We start from the raw sequence: 22,317 nt of genomic DNA on the forward strand, positions 1-22,317 counted from the left end.
AACTCAAGCTAGCTTGCCAAACCGTAGAAACATTTCCAGTGGAATCTCTGTTTCTTGTTTTTTTTTTTTCCTACATGTCTTTGTTCATTGTTGTTATTCAGCAGATCTTGGTCAATCACTGAGCTTGGCACTATGGATGGACATGAAGATGAGGAGTCAATGATTCATGCCCCTGGGAATTTACCAGGTCAGCCCCTCTTTATAGTGGTTTCCTAGGAGACACAAGAAAGCAGAAGTGGCTTACCTTAGTGTCCCAGAAGGGTTTCTTAACTCTGCTAGTTGTCATCAGCTTTTCGGAATCATACTCCAGAACAAGATTTGTCTTTTTATTCCACTATGTGATTTGAAGAGTTGGCAAAGATAACTTTTCTTTCTTTGCCAAGTCCCTCACTCTTTCTACTTTTTGAAACTGGATAATAATCTTGGCATGAAGACTATCTCCTGTGCTTAATACACCTTACCTCCTACCTTCAATGCAATGCATAGGCCAAATTGAGTCCAAGTTGCATTAAACATTCTCAATGTAAATAGGGACTATTGCCCTAGGAGTAGGAGAAGGAGGGCAAGAATTACAATCTACTTGGACTGAAACCAGTTTTTTTTTTTTTAATGCTCAGCTGAGTGCATATCTTCCCTCTTGTTGTTACTGCTGATTTTACTTAATTTTTTTTCTTGTTATTTACTGCCATATAAACTACATCAGTATCAGCTGGGAGGGTGAGGGGAGGAGGTATAGAGTGCAGGCTGCTGACCCCTGTTCTGTCCATCACCTGTAAAATGGAGTCTTGACAAGTTGACTTGCTGACAGCCTGGCAAGAGAGAGGTCCTGTGGTTCTGGGGAACTGGGGACTCTGGCTTGGTTGCCAGCCCTGGGGCTGGAGAAGTGGCATGGCTTCCTGATTATCAGTGGGTCTGAGCCCAGAGCTCACTCACACTTTCTGGCTGAGAGATGTTTTTTATTTCATTAGTGATCCATTTTAGTATTGATGGGTACACATAAAAGACAGGGAACTATTGATGCAAAGGGAGGCTTGAGCTTGGCTAGGAATCCAGGATTTCTTCCACTTCCACTGCAGGAGCTCCAAACATTGAGGATTTCAATTAACCCACCATGCCTAGCTTGCCCATGTCAGCCCTCATTACTGCTATCCTAGGATCCCAGGGCTGAATGAATATCCAGAAGTAAAGTGTTATTGCTGACCATCACTATCATCTACTCTCACACTCCTACAATTGTCCCTCTGCCTTGACTGGACCCTGCCCTATGCAAAGCCCCAAAAGCTGTCACTAACAACAGTTCCACCAACACTTAGAGAGCACCTTGGGTAAACTGGCCTCCTCACTCACCTTCATCTGTTCAGGATTTCGAGTTTCTAACTTCACCAAATTTTGACTTCTCAGTCTTGCTATACCATATCCTCTGACTCTCAGGAGCTTGGGATAGAGAAATTTTATAAAAGATAGTTGGGTGAGCTCAGTTCTGTTGTCAGTCACCTTCTCCATGTTCGCTATTGTTGTGTACCTATTTCAAGAACTCACTCAGGGCACAATAGAGAAATCTAGGGCCCCACAACCCTAACCACACTTCCCCTCCACTATTAACAACTGCCCCTCAGTTGGTCACTGTCAGGGAGATATTTACTATTGTTTGTAGCTTTTGGACAGAAGAATTTGTCTCTTCTTTTTCTAAAAGCTTGATCATTTACATATCTTCATTTTTTTGGAGAGCACAGACTTAACAGGTGACCCATCTTACCCTTAACTTTGAGGTAACAGTTGACACTTTTTAAAAGAAGAGTTAGCAGATAATCTGCCTTGAAATGGAACAGGCCACCTACGGACCTAACCATAACACAGCACAACATGACTCAGCCTGTCTGGAGAAAGAAAATACATATTTAGTATAAAGAGAAGATATAAGCAATGGAACAGTTGGTTATATAAGTTGTAATAAATGAAAATATCGAGTGCATTTTAAATGATTAATGTATGAAAACTGTCATCACTTAAGGTGCATTAATCAAGAAAAAATGCACGCTTCACATAGTGGTTAATGTCGCAGGCCCATTGTTCAGCTTTGATAATGTGCATAATAATGCTCAGTATGACAATGAGTTGGGGTAGCTGAAAATTTAGGATGGTTGCAGTTCCGTGTAGTATTTGGATTAGCATCTTAATCTGTGCCTTGTCAGCCTCATCAGTACACAAGCTAGGTATTTTTTTTTCCAAAACTAGCAAAAATAAGGATGCATTTTTTTAAAGATTTTTTTTTTAAAGATAGAGAATAATGACCAAGGTACCTGCTTAAACAAATACTACCAGCATTCATTAGTTAGGATGGTTACATGTAAAAGAAATGATGCCAGATAGTAACAAATCCAAGAGAAGTTTATTATGAAAATGGCACCTGCGGATGAAAAAATTAAGTTACATAAAAGACAACCATGTATGTGACATGTATGAGAATCTACAAAAGTATAAAAAGAACCCTGTTGTAAATGAAGTATGTACATTTCTGATTTGCAGCATTATCAATGGTCAATGAAAAAAAAATGTTTCAAAATAAGCCAGGCACTCAGGAAGTTAGGTCCCGTTAGCTTCACACAAAACAAATGTACCATCGCTGTCGCTTTGTAACGTTTTAATTATTTTTTTTATATATATCGTAGAGTTGGTAACACTGCTAAGATTTTTTTACGAACAGAATATCCCTTTCCCCATTATTCAGCTACTTGGCACCAGTCTCCTCATAAAAGTTTTCATATATTTGTACAAGAAATAGTTAAAAACACAGACACAGTCTTCACAGGTAATGAAGTGTTTTTTTTTTTCATTTTGTAATTTTAAACACTATGGATTTAGACAGCAGCTGTGATTATCTGTTAGTTTAAATCACCAGAAATCATTTTGACACAACACAGAAACATTTATAAAAGAAAAAATAAAACAGCTGTCTAGCTGTTCTTTGTAGCTGATAGGTGCATTCCTTTGATTGTTCGATAGCTAGAGTAGAGCTTCCAAAATTAATCTTTAAATTTCTCGATCGGCCTTCTTCACCTTCTACACCACCTAAGTCCTTCAGGGAAGTTCACTACTAAAAGTTGTGGCATTTAACTTCCTTCTGCTTATTATTCCAGCATGGCTTGGGCCCAACTCACAGAATCAAAGGTTCGAGAGGAATCCACTCAACACAGTGATATTCAAAGGACAGCCGAGTTACTATATTAGCATTGCACGAATAAACAAATATATATGACAATTCTATATTCCATTACCCCCTCCCATTTTGTTTTTTAAAAATGTTGGTTGACCTTTGAAATAATTTTCTGTCTCACTGGTAATTGCTTTATATATTGCTCCATCAGCCAACCTGAAAGGAAACCAAAGAAAAGCACCCACTGCTTATAGGTAGAGCACAAGGGACTCTGGGAATGTTAACAACTGAGGCTGTATGGCATCGATTTATTTAATATATCTGAGCATTATTCTTCAGTGCTTTGCGTAGCACTCCAGAAGAAAGAGAGAGAGAGAGAGAGAGAGAGAGAGAGAGAGAGAGAGAGAGAGAGAGAGAGAGAAAGAGAGAGAGAGAGAGAGAGTCATACCCAGAATTCCGTTGTGGGAAAATGGCTCCATTAACCTTGAGCTAGTTAAGAGTCTTTTTATCTCTGAGAATGAAAAAGATTTTGGGGACAGGGGAAGGAAAGTAGAGGAGGGGGGAAAGGGAGACAGGAAAGGGAGGGAAAGAAAGGAGAGATAGGGAGAATATACACCAGCAAAGCAACAGCAGGAATTTTAAAAAGTAAAACGGAGGATTCACAGACAGTAGAAGCAGTATAGGGTGACATTACAGAGGAAGGCCACCACACAAAAACCACTAACCCCCAAGAATCACTGATTCACTAGGACTGCAGGAATGGGACTGTACCACTCCGGACTAGAGATAGAGCACAGAGAAGACAAAGGACAAAACAACTACATTAGCTTAGTATATACTGCATATAGAAACACACATTGAAACTGCAATGGGACTGACAGCCAAGGACACGTACACACCGTACACATTACAGTTCTCACATCTGTTATTAGATGCCTTAACAAACAGCTGCCAAAAATGAAGTGGAAGAAGAATTTATACTTGACAGTCATTTGGAGTGTTTGACACCACACTGATTTCTGGCAACAAAGACAAAATAGGATATTTTTTTCTTTTTCTTTTTCTTTTTTTTTTCCTTTTTTAACTTAATGTGCAGTTTTCAGTTGCAGTTATCTGTCTGAAGCTTATTAACCCATTCTTTAGTTTTAAAACTTATTGGTTTCAACTTAGAAATTAGAATCAAGGGAAATAAATTCCATTAAGTCAGTCCCCCAAAATACAAACCGTTTTTTTTTTTTCAGCAAGAAATGAAACAAACCAAAAACATGTTAAATACTTTTCCTTCCTTTACTCTGAAGTGTTATTGAAGTTGCAAAATTAGCCTCAGTTAGACTGAGTAAGGGGGAAAAAAAAGCTCAATAAAAGGCAGTATGTACCTAAACTGCTCCTCAAATCAGTTTGAGTTTTTCAAAAGCCCCTCTTTAAAAGGGCTTTACTGACCCATTAAATTTAATGTGAGGCTATGTTTGTTAGTTGGGAGGTAAAAAACTTTAAGTCCTGCAGCAAATGTTAATGAGGGCTTTGTCTTAACTAACCAAGGAGACTGCAGCAACGGACTCCAGACCAGGACAGAACACATTTTTTTTTTTTCCCAAAACCCAGCCCAGGAGCTGCATTTTGTATGAAGACATTACAGATTAATAAATGATAGCACCATGGTTTTAGAAATTAAGTTAATGTTTCAGTAATTAACATTTAGTCCAACTTTTTTTTTAAAACATTCTAGTCACAGGCCAGAAATTAAGTTTAAGAACCCAAATTATTTTTATGTGCAAGTAAGAAAATCTTAAAATCTTAACCATAAAAAGAGAATTAAATTCTGCATAAAATTCTAAAATACTATTTCCCTATTTTTAAAGGAATTAGGAACAGAAACAACAACAACAAAAAAAACCCACCCCATTTCATTTGACTTAGTCAAACAGGGCACATTGTTTATGCTTGTCTCTTTCCATCTTGATCATATCAAGATCTTTATGAAGAAAACCCAATGGTTGTCACTTGAGAAATCTCTTGACCACAAGACTGAGTATTCTATGGCAGAGGCATATACACATTAAAGACATCTTAATAAAGATGCAAAGGAAAGCAAAACAACCCAACACACATCTTAGAAGAAGACAAAATGGCAGGCAACTGGTCATCTGACCCTCTGAAGGCAAAAAAATAAACATATCTTTACAGGAAAGAATAAGTCACGTTAAAGAAAGAGGGGATGGAATGGGGACCATCGTGTTGAAAGAAGACGCTGACCTGCTCGAATTCAAAGTGCTAGAATTAAAGGTCTAAACGAAAACGCCAACGATGCCTCCTCCGAGCGGACCCTGCGCACCCCCGGCGGGCGGCGCCTCAGTCCTCCTTGCGCTCCAGAGTCTGTGCCGCGTGGATGCCGTTGCTGTAGACCGGGAAGGGCAGCGTGGAGAAGAGTCCCTCGGCCGTGGTGAACACGTTGCCAGCGGGCATCTGCGTCAGGCTGGCCGCGCTCACAGCGCCGCCAAACGGTCCCGACATGTTGAGCCGGTGCACGTGGTGGTAGAGCATCTCCATGGGCGTCTTGGGGTCGAGGCCGAAGCCGGGGCTGTTAACGTCCACGAAGTTAACAGCGTGCGCGTTGGGCAGCAGGTTGCCCTGCATGGCCAGGGTCACCTCGGCGGGCGCATAGCGGATGGTGCCCGTGGTGTAGACCCTCTGTGCCGCCGTGCTGGTGGCAGCCAGGGTCCCGGTCACCCGGTGCACCAGCGGGAGCACGACGTTGCCCGCCTGCAACCTCTGCAGCGCCTCCAGGTCCCCAGTGTACAGCAAGGAGTTGGACGCGCTCGGACCACCACTGCTGCCACCGCCGCTGCCGCTGCCGCCGCCCCCAGGGTGCTTGTCCCGCGGGGACGCCGAGAGCGGGGGCGACAGCGGATCGGAGGCGACAGGGGCCAAGGCCGTGGTGGCCGAGGTGCTGAATTGAGTCTTGCGGGCAGCCGCGCCGTCGGCGCCCGGCGGGGTGAGGACCGAATCCGGGATGGCCACGTGCAGCCCCCCGCCGCCCCCGCCGCCCTGCGGGGACGGGAAGTGCTCGGAGCTTGGGGGCTTGGTCATGCTGTAGGGAGACTCGTTCCTGGAGATCTCCCGGTTGGGCGGGTAGTTCCAGATGCTGCTGTCGTTATCGAAGTTGATAGGTTCCGAGATCTCCGTCTTGATCTTGAGCACCGAGGCACTGTGGGGGGAGGACAGCAGCCGCGGGGGCTCCACCAAGCCTGCGTCCAGGCCGCCAGGGCTCGACGCACTGGACAGGCGCCGGCGACTGGTGCTGCCGCCCTTCTGCCGTTTCCGCCTCTTCTTGCGCTTCTGATGCTTGCTGGAGGCCTGCGCGCCCGCCTCGCCGGCGCTGTCCGAGTCCTTGGCGCTGTCAGACGTGAGCGACTCGCAGTTCTGCAGCCGCAGGTCCGACTCGCTCTCCACGTAGCGCTCCACTTTGATCTGCATAGGGCCCAGTGCACCGAAGCCGTCCTCTGCTGCCTTGGGGTTCTCAAAGTCCGAGTGCTCGAAGCTGTCGTCGCTGTCGCGGCTGTCCGGATTGCTGGAGCTGTGGCCGTCGTCGTTGCAGTTCATGTCGTTGTCGCACGCGTTGCCTGACTTCTTCCGGTCGGGCTCTGGGTCTTCGCTGTTCTCAGACTGATTCCCCTTCTCATCGGACTTGGAGTTCTCATTGTCCTCTGCGTGGGGCCAGCGGCCGGGGTGACAGGGTGGGTGCGGGGAAAGGAGAGACAGAGAGAACATCCCATTAGCAGGGCAGAAACCACAGTGGGGCAGGGAAGGTACCATCTTCTGGTGACTTAAAGCCTGGACTTTCTGTGTTGAGGGCCTAGATTAGCAGAAGTTTTCTTGGAGGGTGGGCATGGGCTAGCAGCATGGGCCTCACCTGGACACCTGGTACAAAGGAAGAATCTCAGCCCCTCTTGGACCCACTGAATCATGTATTGCATTTGAACAAGCTCTCCAGGAGATTCTAAGGCATATTATAGTTTGAGAAGCCCTATAAAGATACCCAGAGAATGAGTAACCTGCAATGAGGTGCTAGTATCAAAGAAAAATGAAGGCATACAAAGTGACACTTTGAGAGGTCTGCACCTTCCGCTGGTGAATATTTTTTGTTCATTATTGAAAACTACACTCTGTTCTATTAAATTATTTTTATCCATAGCACTTAGGATTCACCATCTGATTCACTGTATGACTTTATTTGCTTCTATCTCTTCCCCCATCTAGAATATAAGCCCTATGGTGGTAGGGGATTTTTGTCTGTTTTGTTCACTGTTATAAATAAGAGCAGAGACTATTGTAGAACTTCTGCCATAGTAAAGAACTTTCAAATCAATACAATTTAGGAGGTAGGAAAACAATCAAGATTCTCCATGAGTACTCTTCACTTTCTCTTGCTTTTCCAAGGCCATGTCTAAAGTACAGGCATTCCAGTTGATAAACTTGGAGCACAGGTGCCCTGATGATAGGGGGTGTGGGGGAACTCTAATAACCTCCCACATTTTAGGAAGATTAGATTGTACCAGTAAAAACAGTCTTAGAAGACTCAAGGATGATACTGATTTTTACCACTTTGCCATGACCATTTTGGATGTGGTTGGGATTAGAACATTGGGCAAATCATGTAACTCTCTGGCCTTCACTTCCCTTTTTGTAGCAGAAGAGATGGGGTTAGAAAAGGTTTAGCAATTTTTGCAGCTATAAAAATTTGCCAGTTCTGGGCTCCCTGGCTCTCGAACATCTGTGGAATGGAATTGGGGATAGGAGGAAAAGCAAATTTTTGCATTAATTTTCCTGAATTCCAAGTAACTATTTGCAAAGTCTGCTTGTCAAACTGCCTAGAAAGGGGAAAGCATGGATTTGTTCTGATAATTGAGAAAATGAGTAACAGACCAGGTGTCCTGGCCCATGCCTGTAATCCCTGTGACTCGGGAGGCTGACCAGGAGGATTGCAAGTTTGAGCCCAGCCTTGCCAATTTACTAAGACTCTCAGCAATTTACTGAGACCCCCATCTTAACATTAAAAATAAAAAAGACTGGGGATGTAGCTCAGTGGTAAAGTAACCCTGAGTTCAATCCCCAGTACCAAGGGAAAATAAAACAAACCAAAAAACAGCATCAACAAACAATAAGAAAATAAGTAATATTCTAACAGCGTGACAGGCATTTATAGATGCCATTAAGTATCCTACTTTAGGAGTTCAATCCCAACTTGGTGAAGGTATGAACATTTGTGGTGCAAAGTCAGACACTCTTGGAGGTAGCTCTCTGGTGCCTGCTTTCAGTAAAGAGGCCACAGCGCTATGGGGTTATAGCATAGCTCCTCTACGTGGTCAAGGAAGGTCTAACATTACATAAGTGATTGCTAAATCAGTCTCTTGCCCTCTGTATGTTTATGTTATTATGTATATATACACACTCTCTCTCACACATATATATCACAACATACACACACATATTTATATACAATGTAAATATATGCATTTGTATATGTAGAGAGAGGAGACTCAGTGATAACTTGATGTACACATTTAAAATTTAAATGTGTTACTTGGCTTTGACCATGGCCCTTGACTACTGCCCACCCTTCCTTTCAGACAAGGCAGTCATAACTATAGAACATGGAGGAGAAGTAATACCTGTAATACCTGAGGTGTCTTTAGAGTCTGATTCAGAGTCGGATGTCTCAGAAGATTCAGAAGTTTTCTCTGGCAGGTGGGGGAGCTGTGCGATGTCCATGGGCGTGTCCTTGTATTCAGGATTACTGTGGGGGAGGGAGACATTGCTCAGGAGTGCAGTCACCTTTTCTGAATGGTTTGCTTTGGACCACCTTCTCCCAAAATTGTGGAGTTTAGAAAGTTTAGGAGACTAAAGAGGAAATCATTTCTCAGCTCTTCATGGGACTTTTACAGACGCCTATATTGCATGAGCCAGGGTACAGGTGCACCCTGCGACAATGATTGAATACCCAAATGCTGCATGAAAGCCACTAAAAACCTTTTAAATAATCAGGTACCACTGGAGGCCAGGGAACTGTGCTGCTTGACATTCCTCCCAGTATAACCCCTGGGGGGCTGGGAGAATGAGAAGTACTCTCAACAATTCATTCCCATACCTCCTGGTGTGCCCTACCTTCTCTTGGGCTCTTAATGAGTCCATTGCCTCAGTACCCTTGTCTTGGCCCCTTGATGTAACTTCTCAGCTGTTCAGATAGTTCCAAAGCTATTGGTGGGGGTGGGGGGCAGAATCTTCAGTGCCTAACGATCTGACAGATGCACAGGTGTACCTTGGGATGCATGGATTATGGCTACTGAACTGTCAACACACCCATTACAATCACATTTTCATCTGCTCATGTGGTGTACACCTGTGGCTTGTTAGCTGGGAATCTGATTGCAGTGGGGAGAGTCCCAGTGTGAGAGAGGCCCTAACAGAATGGATCTAACCCCATTTGCACAAATGTGCTTAATTTTTGGTCTATTTTTAATTCAGAAACAAGCCTCTTCTGGAAAAGAGAGCATGTTCGGTCAGTTCGAGAGCTAGTTGTCTTCTGGAAAAGCCACTTCCAGCTGGCCTGAAAGTGTGTGAGCAACATAGGCTGCTGAAATATGAAGGCACAGGGAGGCATCCTGCCTTGGAACAGGAAATGCCTCTTCTATCCTTCCTGGATGGCCAGCCAAGCAGAGACTTACAACAGATGATTACTGATTTGTTTTGCTAGCCTGCAGTGAATTTCCTATGTTAAAGAGTCACTATTTCAGTAACTACTTTAAAAACTGCAGATGTCCCTGGGAGAATTAATTCACAAAGATGGATTATCAGGCATTTACTCCTTAGTGTGAATTAGTTTCAGCAACAAAACTTTCTCCTGATAATCAGATGAGACTAATGGTAGGAAGGTGGACTTAGCACTTTGCTGTCTCTGAATACTCTGAGTCTATAATTCTATTCCAAGTTATAAGGGAATGGGAAGAATATTAGGCAGGTAATTTCAGAATAGAGAAGGATGAGCCAGGATGGGACCCAGAAGTAAAGGATTCTGGAACAAAAGACAGTAGGAAAGTATTGCTTGGGAAAGAACAAAAGATCAGAATTTGGGAAAGAAAGCCAAACTTCAGTAGTTGCTATTTTGTCTAGGCAACGTCCTTTTCTAAGTAGATCTCCAGCCTACAGAATGACCTTCATGGGTGCTGGCTTGGTGGAATTTCCTCTGCTAAAAATCCATCAACATCAGTGTTCTTTACTCCAGATACCATGGGAGTTCAAGGGTCAGTGTCCTTCAGCTTACTGTCTCATATCATCAACCTCAGGGTAGGTCTACCACATCTGAGACTCAGGCTCTGAAGATTGAAGCCTGGTCTATGATACTCAAACTACCCCCTATCCATATGGAATTCGGTGAAACAGAATTACCAAAGGCTTATGTACCATTTGACTCTTGGCTAGATCAATGGTATTGATCCAAGGTTGTATAGATTGACTTTTCCTAACTCTTCTTACTCCCTCCATTTGTGGACAGAATAGGAAGTCATGAGGCTGATGAGACAGTAGGAAAGATTTAGATAGAAAAATATCTCACAGAATGGGCATAACCACCATATAGATGACTTCAGTACCTTATGTTAACATGGAAGACAGACACTTTCCAGCCTATAATGTTCTTGTCATCAATGCTTATTTCTTAATAGTGGTGGGTGTCATTGGCACAGCACCATTTTTGCTCAGCCAAAAGAATGTCAATCCCACAATACCTTGTTCTATTTTCTGTTTGTTATAAAAGCTTTTATAACTTTCTAAAGGGGATAGTTTGCATGAAAATCAAGTCTCGGAGAAAATGGCATTAAATACACATACTTTTACTTTTAGAGGGAATTAATACAGAGCAGCAAAGGTCAAAAAAGGAAAAGAAAGTAGATAAATGAAGATTCTTTTAAGTGGTACCCATTAAGGCCCTCTCTAGAGCAATAATCATTAGTGTCTGATTGACACTAATGTCTTTGGAAGCAAGCACATTCATGCCTTCAAGTCATCACCAAAGTATGTGAAACACTGACAGGCCAGCATGCTGGTGAGCCATGGTTGTTAGCATCTCAGGTGTAGTTGGCTGTCTCAAAGAAAAATGGGGATTCAGGTAGTCCCAATCAACATTATCCACACAGGGCACCAACTTCTGCTCATTAGACCTATTGGATGTTTTCTCCTCAAACCATATGTGGGCCCTGCTTGGTGGCTTTAAAAGACTGGAATGACAGTGGTGGCAGAGAGCCAAGCCAAGCATTGTGATAGCTTCATGACAGGATTAGAGCATCTCCCAGAAGGCTTTTTCCCCAAACTCAGACCACCCTGTCTGTTGATACTGGTTCCTTTTCCACTTGCTTGAATCCAAAAGCAGAGTATAGATAGGAAAAGAGAGAGAAAAGGTGTCTCATACCAGAATTTAGGAGGCAGTTGACCTTGAACTCATACATGGATATAAATTTGAGGATACATTGTAAGAGCAGTAAAGCTTTCCTGAGTTCACAGAGCAGTAGGCAAAAGATTGTCTTCATTTTTTTTTATACTGAGATTGTCATTATTCTAGCAAAGCCACTCACTTTACCTCAATATCTAGAGAATCATATGCTCTGAAATAGGCTGGGAGCATCAAAAGGATGAAATACAAGAGGAATATATTCTACCCTGCTACTTCTCCCCACATCTCCTTTTGAGCTTAATTCTCACAAGGCTGGGAGTATGTGGTGGAGGATAAGGAGTTGCTTTTTTAATGCTTCAGTTGCAGACAAAGGTCCATAGTCTTTTTCTGGTCTGAGCATTTGTGAGGAGATCAAAGCAACCTCTTTGGAGCTGATCATATGTCGACAACCTAAGAATTACTGAGCATCTTGCAAATCTTCTCTGCAAGATCCTTGCAAAAGTTTGATCTTACATTTCTTTGACTCTCATGGAACTAAGAGCAGAACTTCCATGAAATTCCATACCAAGTAACATCTAAAGATAATACTTTCTACAACATGCCAGCTATTAACTATAGGGCTGCACAGTTTATAATTGAGACAGAAATAAAACAAGGAGAAAATATACCTAAGGAGATAATTCACCCAGATGATGTTCTTTTCATTTGCATTCTTGGCATTGATAGCTATGGTGGCACTAGACTGTATCCAGATATATCCTCCGTTCTTCTGCATCCAACGGTAATACTTCGTCACACACTGACCCTTATTCAGCACTAGGGGGGGAAAAAGCAAGATAGAGGCATCATATTAAGACTGGGGCCAAATGATTTTTCATTCCTGCAAAATCTTAAGTCTCAAAACAGAAGGTCCTGTACCAAGCCAGGGGTGCTCCTCTGTGTACTTAATGTAGGATCCCATTAGTAGGACAAATGAAATCAACAATTCAGTGGAGCGGCAGCTCTGGAGCCAGGGTTACTGGCATTAGTAGCAAGACTCTATTCCATTCGGGGCAGCCATGGTGTGAAAGGAAGCATAAAAGGACCACAAATCTTTTTGGCTCGAAGAATACCTAATGTGGTGTGGATATTGTCAATGGGTTTGATGTCAAATGGTAAGAAGGCAAATTTGTATGTGATTTATTCATAGCTTCAAGATAGCGCTCTTTTGAGGTTCTGGAGATTTGGTTCCAAAGCCGTTTTACCCCTCTCCTTTGGTCATTTGCCCTCAGTGCAAGCAGTATCAACTGGCATCCTTCTACACCTGGTCCTTTGATCTTGTCTAACAGCATTTATAGTCCCTGGATGAACTAAATTTACATTGGTCAGTCAGGGGAAATTCTGGTGAGACCGCTGAAGGTTGGAACAAAATAAATCCCCCAGTCGAGTCAGAGAAAAACATTGGCCTAAGGGAGGCACAGAATTGACTTGGCTAGAGCCAAACAGAGTGACAGCTCCACACAGACTCTGAAATATGGCCCAAAATGAAGGAACAAGTAAAAACAATCACTAATGTGAAACGGTGCCATTAAATACCCACTGAAAGGGAGCTTTAAAATGCAGATGTTAAAAATGATACTTTAACCAAAATCTTGCCAAGTTGAAATTGATTTGATTTGTATCTGGGTAGTCCTGAGCTAGTAAAAGGGGAAAGTGCAGTAAATCATCCTTTGAAATAAAGTGCTATGGATGGGAATGGTTTAAAAGGATGCCGGAAATGTGCAAAAACTGCTGTTATGACTTGGATACGGACAGCGGCAACACGGCGCCCCCCCCAAAGCTCACCGGCCGTCTGGCCACTAGAGGGCAGTGTGCACTCGTCTACGTGGCTCACTTTTGGCATGTCCTTGTCTCCGTCTGCTAAAATGAAAAACCTCTAACTGCTGTAATAAATTTGGCTAAATTAGCTGCTAAATGGTTATCTCAAGTAATATGTATTTGCATTAATCATCTTGCTCTAAACCAGAACAAGCCAGAGTCCTAAAGACGTAGTAAATTCATATTGTCCATTTAATTACGGCTAATAAGTGCTTCATATACAATAGTTTCATGAAGTACATTTTGATTTTTTTTGGGGGGGGGATGGATGGGTGAAGGGGAATCACTTTGGAAAAGAGCCGTGTCTCAGGTTGTAGAAACTCTTCCCATCATGTCCTGAGCCACTCTCCTGCTTCTGAGAGTGGTCTCAATTCAAACCTCCTCTTGTTACCTCTATGAATATACTTGCTTTCATGTTTTCTTCTCCTCTCCCTTTTTTTCTCCCAATACACTAAATGCATGGTTGTAAAGTTTAATAATTATGTTGGCACTGTTGCTTGAAAAAGGCTCACTTATGAGTGTTTCATTTGTGGTAAGTTCCATTCTGAAATTACCGCACAGTTTAGGGTATTCTAAGGTCCGGAACTGTCACCTTCCCTGGGTGTCAAGGCTCCACAGGTAGCATTGTACTCTCCTTTTGTAGGCAATTGTAAGTTCTTCCATTCTGCATGCATGGCTTCCCAGGCTACAAAACTGCGTGGTGAAGCTGAAAGCAGTAAAATACTAACTCTGCCGTACAGCTCTTCTGTCAAACCATTGTTGCATGCAACAAGATGTGCTTTTATTCAGAGCCTCTCAACCTGGTTAACTATTAATCGAGGAATGATGGGTTATGTAATTCTGTCCACTCTTTTCACAGAGAAAACTTACAGCATTCCAAACAGTGGTTGGTGGTATATTTCTATCTGCTTTGTATCTGGAAAAAAGGGCAATTCCAAATGGTTCTAGTATTTTTTTTTTTTTTTTAAATACAAAGGCAAAGAGACTAAGAAACTCCTTTTGAGAATCACATGAAGAAAACATTGAGATGGTGGTCAGGTCAGCTCAGTCTGGTTGGGAATTCTGGACTGGAATTTGACCAAAAGCAGGCAGGCAAAACTTAAAAACAAAACAAAACAAAACAAAACAACAACAACAACAAAAACCCTTAGTATCCCCAGAATACAGAGTATAGACAGAGGCAAAAGAATAAAGAGATTGTAAAATCAAATTAGAATTTGTGAATCCACATAAAGATACCCCTGCCCTCTTTCCTAATGATACTTACTCTTACTCAAAGCAAGTAGACAAGCAAAATCTCAACTGTGAAATGGATATCCTGCAAAACATCTGCCTCCCTGGTGGTTTTCAGGTATGTGCTGTAAAGGGGGATGAAATGCTTATTTGCTAACGGGCTGATATGGTGTCACCTTTTAGAGATAAGGCAGGATGACTCAGTGTGCTTAAATGCATCTGTGTTTTCTGAGAAGACAAATACTAATTTATTAGGGCCCATGAATGCATGCACACAGCCTTCCTTATCAAACCCAGGCTGAGGCCATCTAGCAGAGAGGAGACCTGAATGAAGGAGAGGCAGGACAGGTGAGTTTTGATGTGAGGAGGTGGCTGTAAAAGGATCGAAGGGCAAGGGGTTTTCTTAGGGAGTCAGGGAGCTATCTGATTGCCCCTCAGTTACCTTGGTGAATATCAATCAAGAAGCAGGTTTCAGAGGCCTCCTCAAGCCATTGAAGAAGGCAAGTTTGATCTAACCCACATTTACCCTGGGCTAGTCTGATAAACAGAACTCTGAAAGGGTAAACATTTTAGCATGGTCACAAGTCTGTATTGAAGATTTGTGTTTTGTGAATGAGACCCCCATGCATCATTAGGAATCTAGATAACTACTGATAGTGTATGAAATTAGCTACCACTAAAGCATGAAAAAGTTGACCAAAGTCAGTGCCCAAGTTGTTTTTCAGGAGGTCTCATAAAAGAAGTCACAATGGAATTTTACTTCTTTTAAAATGAACAAGGAATAATTTTTGCTTGGGTCTCCAGAATATAAATTTATGACTTTGGGATGAAGCTTATTTCTTGAAAAAAAAAAATCATACTGGCAAATCAGTTGGATCATTCCAGCTGCGCCAGAGGCAGGATCTGACAGCTTTTCCTGAGCTCATGTGGTCCTAATCAGCTCAAGAAGAAAAGCCACCTTGGTGCCAGTTTGAAAGAGATTTTTAGTGAGTAATAAATTAGAGAACTTGAAAAACACACAAAAACTTTTTTTTTGATTCTCTTTAATCCAGTGGATGTTTTTTTATTTTCAAGTTTTAAGTTAATATAACACAGAGAAATGAGAAAATATTTGTCAATTTCATAACACCCCTTTTGTGGGGGAAAACCAGAATAAAGCACAATGTCAGTTATTTGACATGAAGTCCTTAAAAATAGTTAATTGTCCCTAGAAAAGAGATAGACACTCATCAAACTTTTGAGCCCAGGAGTAAGTTCAAACCATCGAGGGAAGGAAACAGACGGAGAGAAATAGACATGTGGATATTTTTACCTTCACACCCATGAGATATGGTCTAAGTACTCCTAACACACAATGGCTTCTTTTTGGTTTATTCCAAAGTTTCCTTTTTGCTGTCCAAAATTTTTGGGTGGAGCAGTTGTGTGTCCTTCAACTGAATTCACTGATCACAAGATAACTTCTCTGGAGTTAGGTCTTTAAGGGTATTCGATAGGAATGAGTTTTTATTTAAGGATCTTGAAATTTTTAAGTAGCCTCTTTTTAGTTTTCACATCTGAATGGACCAGACATGACTGAGCATCCCTCTGCTACCACACAAGAATATGTTCCTTATTAATCTAGAGTGTAACTGGTTGCTTTGTCTCTTAATGCCCTAAGGAAAGCCAAGCTACTTAGTGTCACCCTATCCTCCAAGGTGAAGGTTCCTGAGACCTACAAACTGTGCTCTTTGGTGGACAGAGATGACCTTCTGCTTAGGAGAAGAATACAGCAGAGATGAACAAAGAAGTCTGAAATTCTTCTTAGTTGAGCTGTACCAGTCCTGCTCATTGACAATTAAGAGAACCATGAGTGTCTCTTTGGCTTTTAGTCAAAATATTACTGACTCCTAAGAAGATAGTTTGTTCAATCAAAGAAAATAAAGTGCTTACATTTTAGAGCATGTGACTTTTTACATTCACTCCCTCCCCCTGCCCCCCCCAAAAAAAAACCCCAACTGGATGCTAAGTTTTATTGAATATGCTTTTAAAATGTCACCTGGTCTGTTGGTTCAAGCTTAGTGGTTAGCATACAAGAAATGTTCTGCTTGTAGAGAATAATCACTCTTCCCCAAACCCGATGAGCTTTGTTGCTGTAGCACACACCCACAGCCCTGTACGCAGTTCCCAACAGAGGGATTTCAGTTTTCCTTGGGAAAACTTTGTCCACAGACATAGACTGATGACTGAAAGGACATAAAGGAAGCCAGTGTCTGCGGCGGGAACATAATTCTGTTAGTAAATCAAAACAAATCAGTACAAGTTTGTCTTCAGAAATATGAAGGAAAAAAGAGAACATGGTCTCTTCCTGTTGGGCTGTTCTACAAAATCAAAGCCAAAGAGTCTAAATAGTGAGTTAGTTGTGTGTCAAAAAGAAGGAAGCAGTCGAATGCAGTTTGCAGAGGAGATGAAGAACACATATCAAAAGCGGTCTTTTAGCAGAGTGTCTCACAAAAGGACATTTTAGTGGTTTGCATATGCATTAAAAAGCTGCAATACTTGGTGTATTCAGGTAAGTATAGAAGAAATAGGAAATGGTGAGATCATCGGAGATTCCACACTTCACATTCACACAGCTGAACAAAGAGCTTCATTATCGTCACGGCAATATGAGGACGCATCTGCCGCGCCACTCACCCCCCCCCCCCGCCCCCTTGAGGTACCTTCATCAGTGGCTGCAGAGCGCAGAGAAGGGATGCCTTCTGCTAGAAACCCCAAAATGATTTTTGAATTCACTAAAGTGGAGTGTGTATGTGTGTGTGTGTGTGTGTGTGTGTGTTTAAGTAAGGGCGGGTGTGCTAGAATCACACTCTCTACTTAATACCACAGTTGGGTGCTCAGCTGTAGCCACTGGTTCTCTTTCTACATTCACAAAACTGGCAGATGAAACATGAAAAAGAATACTGACTCTTTAATCTCTGCTTCTCCACCTAAGGCCCAAGGCAGGCTGACAGGGAACTTCATTCTGGAAACAGACTTTTTAAAAAAAAAAAAAAAATTCTGGATTACTTTTTCCTCTGCTTTTGAAAACTGTGGGCTATAGGGGAATGAACCTGACATAGACTTAAAACAAGAACAAGTTTCTTTATCTAAAAAGTTATAGTCCTTGATGCTTACAGGAAGGTCATTTTCAAAACCCACCGGAGAAACAGCATTGTAGCCAGAGACTGCATTAAGTGCTTTATTTACTTGCAATAGAGACAGTTTTTCATTTAGAACTGCTCATAGGATCAACCGAGGCTTTGAAGCTGTGCAGACTTTCCTATAGATTTTGCAATTAGTGACCTAGATGTCTTAAATAGCAAGCATTCACAAATTGGTTTTAGTTTTTTTTTTTTTTGGTAAGCCTATGTGCTGAGCAATATTTGGTAAAGCTGAATGATATTTGATACATAACGTGGGTTATGAGTTTAAAGACAAAAGACCTGTAGATGTTTTGTGAATGACTTTGCATCATCTATGGATTTTTTTCCCCCTAATACACTAATGACTGGCCCTGCTTGAACTGCTATCTGTGTGATTTACAACCTCAGAAGAGGTTTTGTCCTATACTACTGCCAATTGATAGATTTTTATTAACTGTTAATATTGAATCATGCAGAAAACTTTTCATTGATTTAGAACATGTCAATTTGTTAAGTTTGAAAAATAAATTCCCCTTTTCTTCTTCAGTGATAATGTACTAAATTGGAGTCTAAGGCTTTTAAACACCGATGATATCAGTATCATGTTCTAGGACACGGAGCATCAAAGTAATTGTTGGCACAAGCGACATCTAACATCTCACGTTTTTTCAAGTTGTCCCCAGTCCAACTAGAAATTCTCAGTACTATTCATTCCTACCCTTCTCAACTTAAAAAAAAAGTTAAGGACAGTATTTTAAAAGACCCCATACCTTTATTTTTGTAGGGATTTGCTATCAAAAGGAAAAGAAGTAAATTTTTTCAGCACAGAATTAGGACCTTCCCTAAATCTTTAGGGAAAGTTCAATGGACTTATCCAACCACTCAGTATTTTTTGTGTGTACCTACCCTGTGTCAGGCACTGGGAAATATAGCCAACAGGCTCTGTGGTGGCCCTGTTCTCCTACTCAGTCTCAATCATGCTAAGTACATTCCCCCTGGGCGTGATTGGGTAGGTTTAGAGTATGATGAAGGCCTGGCAGTGAAAGTGGAGGGAAGTCACCACTGTGAGAAGTGGTTGAAAAGGTTTTCTTCACTCTGAATTAGTGACTTACCTCTACTTGCCTTTGAGTGAGCAAAAGAGAGGCTTATCATTTTTACTAAGAAGTTTATAATTGTGACAACTGTATGGAAAATGGCATGTAGGTCTAGGAGAGCCCACGGGGCCTGACTTGGGCTGGGTGAATTCCTCCCCTCCCTGGGGCACTGGAGCTGTTAAGCTGACTGGGAAGTAGGGAGAACCAAAAAAAGGCAAAAGAGATGAAGAGGGCCCTAGAAGAGGACCTTGTGTTTCTGGATGCAGTCATTTGGTTGAGTCTATGAAACATCTTTAAAAAAAAAAAATGTAAGTGGGGAGGTATAGGTATATAAAAGTAGGATTTCATGAAATCAAGACTATTTAAAGAACCCTAGACAAATTCTATTTTTTCTCCCATTATGCAGATTTTTAGAAATCCAAGTACTTGGTGGCAAAAACCTTACAGATTCTGCCATGTAGCTAGCTGTCCTTGTTGATACCACTGGATAGACACTGCTACTTCCTCCCAGAAAACAGAACTCTGGTTTTGAGTTTTATGTTTGGTGGCTTTCTCCAAAATGCCAAGGAGAAAAAAAAAACCTTGATTGTTGAACTCAGAAATAGTTAATTCTATTCCTTTGCAGTGTGTAACTTAGGCTAGGGCATCTGATAAAACCCTGGACAAAGAGACACAGGTGCTTCTCTCTGCTGGGCAGAGAGCTCTGGGAGTGTTTTCTTTCTTTAAAAAATGAACACACAACAGCAAGTCACCAAGTCCTGACTTTGGACCCTTACCCTGTTAGGAAGTGATGATTGGCGGATGCTATAGCTATCTTCATCATGAAAAGAAAGTTATGAGAATTCCACAGAAAGCTTAAGTCATTTTACTTGGGTTTTCTGTTACTTGTAGCCAAAATACATTTCAGCTGAAATGCCCCCCCCCCAATTCCAGGAAGCCACCAAAGAATGCATGTTCATAAAGAGGTCTAAGCAACCTGATCATTGGCTAACCTCTCACATGTGGACAAACTCTTGTATGTTAGACACATACATGAATTGAATCCTATGCTGCTTATTTGGATTTTTAAATATTTAAGATTTTTTTTTTTGAGGTATGCAGGATGTCATTGATGTTTTAAGGAAAACTTAGAAAACTTAAAAAATACCAGATTAAGATTGCCATTACGAGAGATGATGAAGTTTTTATTTAGGTTAATTGTTTTAGGTTAAAATTTATGATTTAAAAGTATTGATATCTTCCTAATCCTGTTTTATAAGAGTAATGGGTTACTTTTTTTCCAAATAAAAGGTGATTGTTTTTAAAAACTATAATAAAAGCAGCTACTAATTGAAATGGTAATGGTAAAATAATCCACAGGAGGATTGAATTTATCAGTCAAATCAAAGTTATGGCTTACTTTCTGGGGAGAAAGGAAAGAGTCTCTGTTTGTATTCCATGTTCCTCATATGCTCTTCTAAGCCTGGAATGCCCTTATCACCCTGCATATCTCCTACCCTCTTGGCTTCTTGCCACCATCTTTCAAGGTCTCAGGCAGTGTGCTTCCCTCCTGGGTGTTTCTATCCTTTCTTGCTTGCCCCCCGCCTCTGGGATTTCTGTGTTTTGTCTACACTCTTTTACCTATTCAGAATTTGACTGTTGGAAGCTATCTTCTCTTCTATCATATAAGTGTCTTGAAGGTAAAGACTGTATCTTAGTTATTTTTGAAACCTCGTAGCAATATCACAAAACTTTGTATATAAAAGAACTCAGAAATGTTAGATGAACTTGAACTGGGAAAATATCACTGCTCATATTCAACACATGGAATCAAGTAAGTATGCATAGGAAAACTTTGACCTGGGGGAAAACACCAAAGAACTACTTTTCTTCCTAAGTTGGATACTATTACTTTTAAAACTTTGCTAACTTCCTCCTTAAAACTTCACATCTTTGTGAAGACATCAAGTTATCAGGTAATCATATACTCGCCTCATTTGAACACTGCCTTAGACACCCTCAGAGCCAACTCGCTACTCACATCTTAGCGTTAATAGAATTCATCCAAATCCAGAGGAAAATGAAATTTTTAAGATGGTCAGTTGCGTTGTATTGACTCTATAAAACAATGCCTTCTACATACAAGAGTATGGTCAATATTTCTCAAGCTTTGAAAAGTTGGCTGGGGATCTTGTTAACTGCATATTCGGATTCAGTAAGTCTGGGGCAGGCCTGAAATTCTGCATTTCTGTAAGCTGCTGGGTGATGTCAATACTGCTGTTCCAGACCAGTGTGTAGAGCGGATACTCAGCTGTGGGTTAGGCTCTCGTGCTGGTCTTTTTTCTCTGTGCTTGCTGCCCATGGATGGGAAGAACCCAAATCAGCAGCTGGCAGGAATTTGGGGGGGGGGAGACATAAAATAATAATACTAATTCACTCCTGGATAAAGATCTGGCTTTATCTTGCTCCCAGTGACAGTGTCTTCAATTAATGGACAGGCCCATGATGTAGGCTGACTTGGCTTCTGAAGAAAGGTAGACAGGGTGGCTATGAAATGCATTTTCTTCTGTGGGAGTTTTCATATTCACACGGAAGAAGTGAAAAAAAAATTATTTGCTTTGGGAAAAAGTCCAGCCAATGCCCAGGTTGCAGTGAAATCCCTGAAGCTGTACCAGCCCTGAAGAAAGGCTAAGATGAGGCGATAGCAAAAAGCCCATGGGTGCTCTCTGCATTTGGCCCACCCACCAAACTTCACTCTTCTTCCTTCACTTGCAGCTTCCTTTGCTGCATGCAATGGCTGCATACCCAAATCAACAATTAAATTCCCCCTTTGTTTGTGTGGCAGATGACAAATGCATGGAGGACATCTTGTGTTGCCTAGGCAGGCAGGGCACTTACTTTGATTGATGCTCGGTTGTGGAAAAAAATGAGCTGGGAAGGAATTACAATGGAGGGCCTGCAGACTGGAAGGGGATATACTAATTAGTCCTGCATTAAGCAGTCTGCTTGCATTTGGCGATGAGACGCCTTCAGGAGGGAAGTGTAGGGGTTATTGATGCAAAACAGCATGGAATGCATTATGCCAGGTAGCTGTGTATTAGTTTTGTTAAGAAGTATAGAAGTTTGTAATTAAGAAATAAACACTTAGATTACTGTATTTTTTTTTCAACACTCACCTCCAAGTACATTGGGGTGGTCATGCTTTTTTTTTTTTTAAAACCTCCACCTGGTGTCTTAGACAATCTGAAAGCTTTCTCTCTCTGGAATAATTCTTCCAGAGTTTTCTTATCCCGAGTAAGGTGCTGGGAAGGGAAAGCTGCCACCACGTCTATACTCAGTGTCTACTTTTCTCTGAAATCCCACAGCTGCAGAGGTTTGAGTCTTGCTGTTGGAGTG

At 41.7% G+C, this 22,317-nt stretch overlaps 1 protein-coding gene across 14 annotated transcripts in view; it reads right to left on the reverse strand.

The window, feature by feature from the left end:
• Window positions 1-2,370: 2,370 nt before the first annotated feature.
• The window catches only part of Npas3 (neuronal PAS domain protein 3), an 836,745-nt gene continuing 816,798 nt past the window's right edge, over window positions 2,371-22,317 (reverse strand). For 9 of the 14 annotated variants that reach the window (XM_040275944.2, XM_040275937.2, XM_040275936.2 and 6 more), the window contains 3 exons: window positions 12,266-12,413; window positions 8,824-8,948; window positions 2,371-6,858 (listed from right to left, as the gene is read on the reverse strand). In XM_040275944.2, the coding sequence (XP_040131878.1) occupies window positions 5,504-6,858; window positions 8,824-8,948; window positions 12,266-12,413 (1,628 nt within the window). In that variant the 3' untranslated portion in view covers window positions 2,371-5,503. The remainder of the gene's footprint in view (window positions 6,859-8,823; window positions 8,949-12,265; window positions 12,414-22,317) is intronic. The other 5 variants (XM_040275939.2, XM_040275938.2, XM_040275946.2 and 2 more) reach the window with 1 other exon arrangement.

This window comes from Ictidomys tridecemlineatus, chromosome 5 (assembly GCF_052094955.1).
Source record: "Ictidomys tridecemlineatus isolate mIctTri1 chromosome 5, mIctTri1.hap1, whole genome shotgun sequence".
Taxonomy (NCBI): Eukaryota; Metazoa; Chordata; class Mammalia; order Rodentia; family Sciuridae; genus Ictidomys; species Ictidomys tridecemlineatus.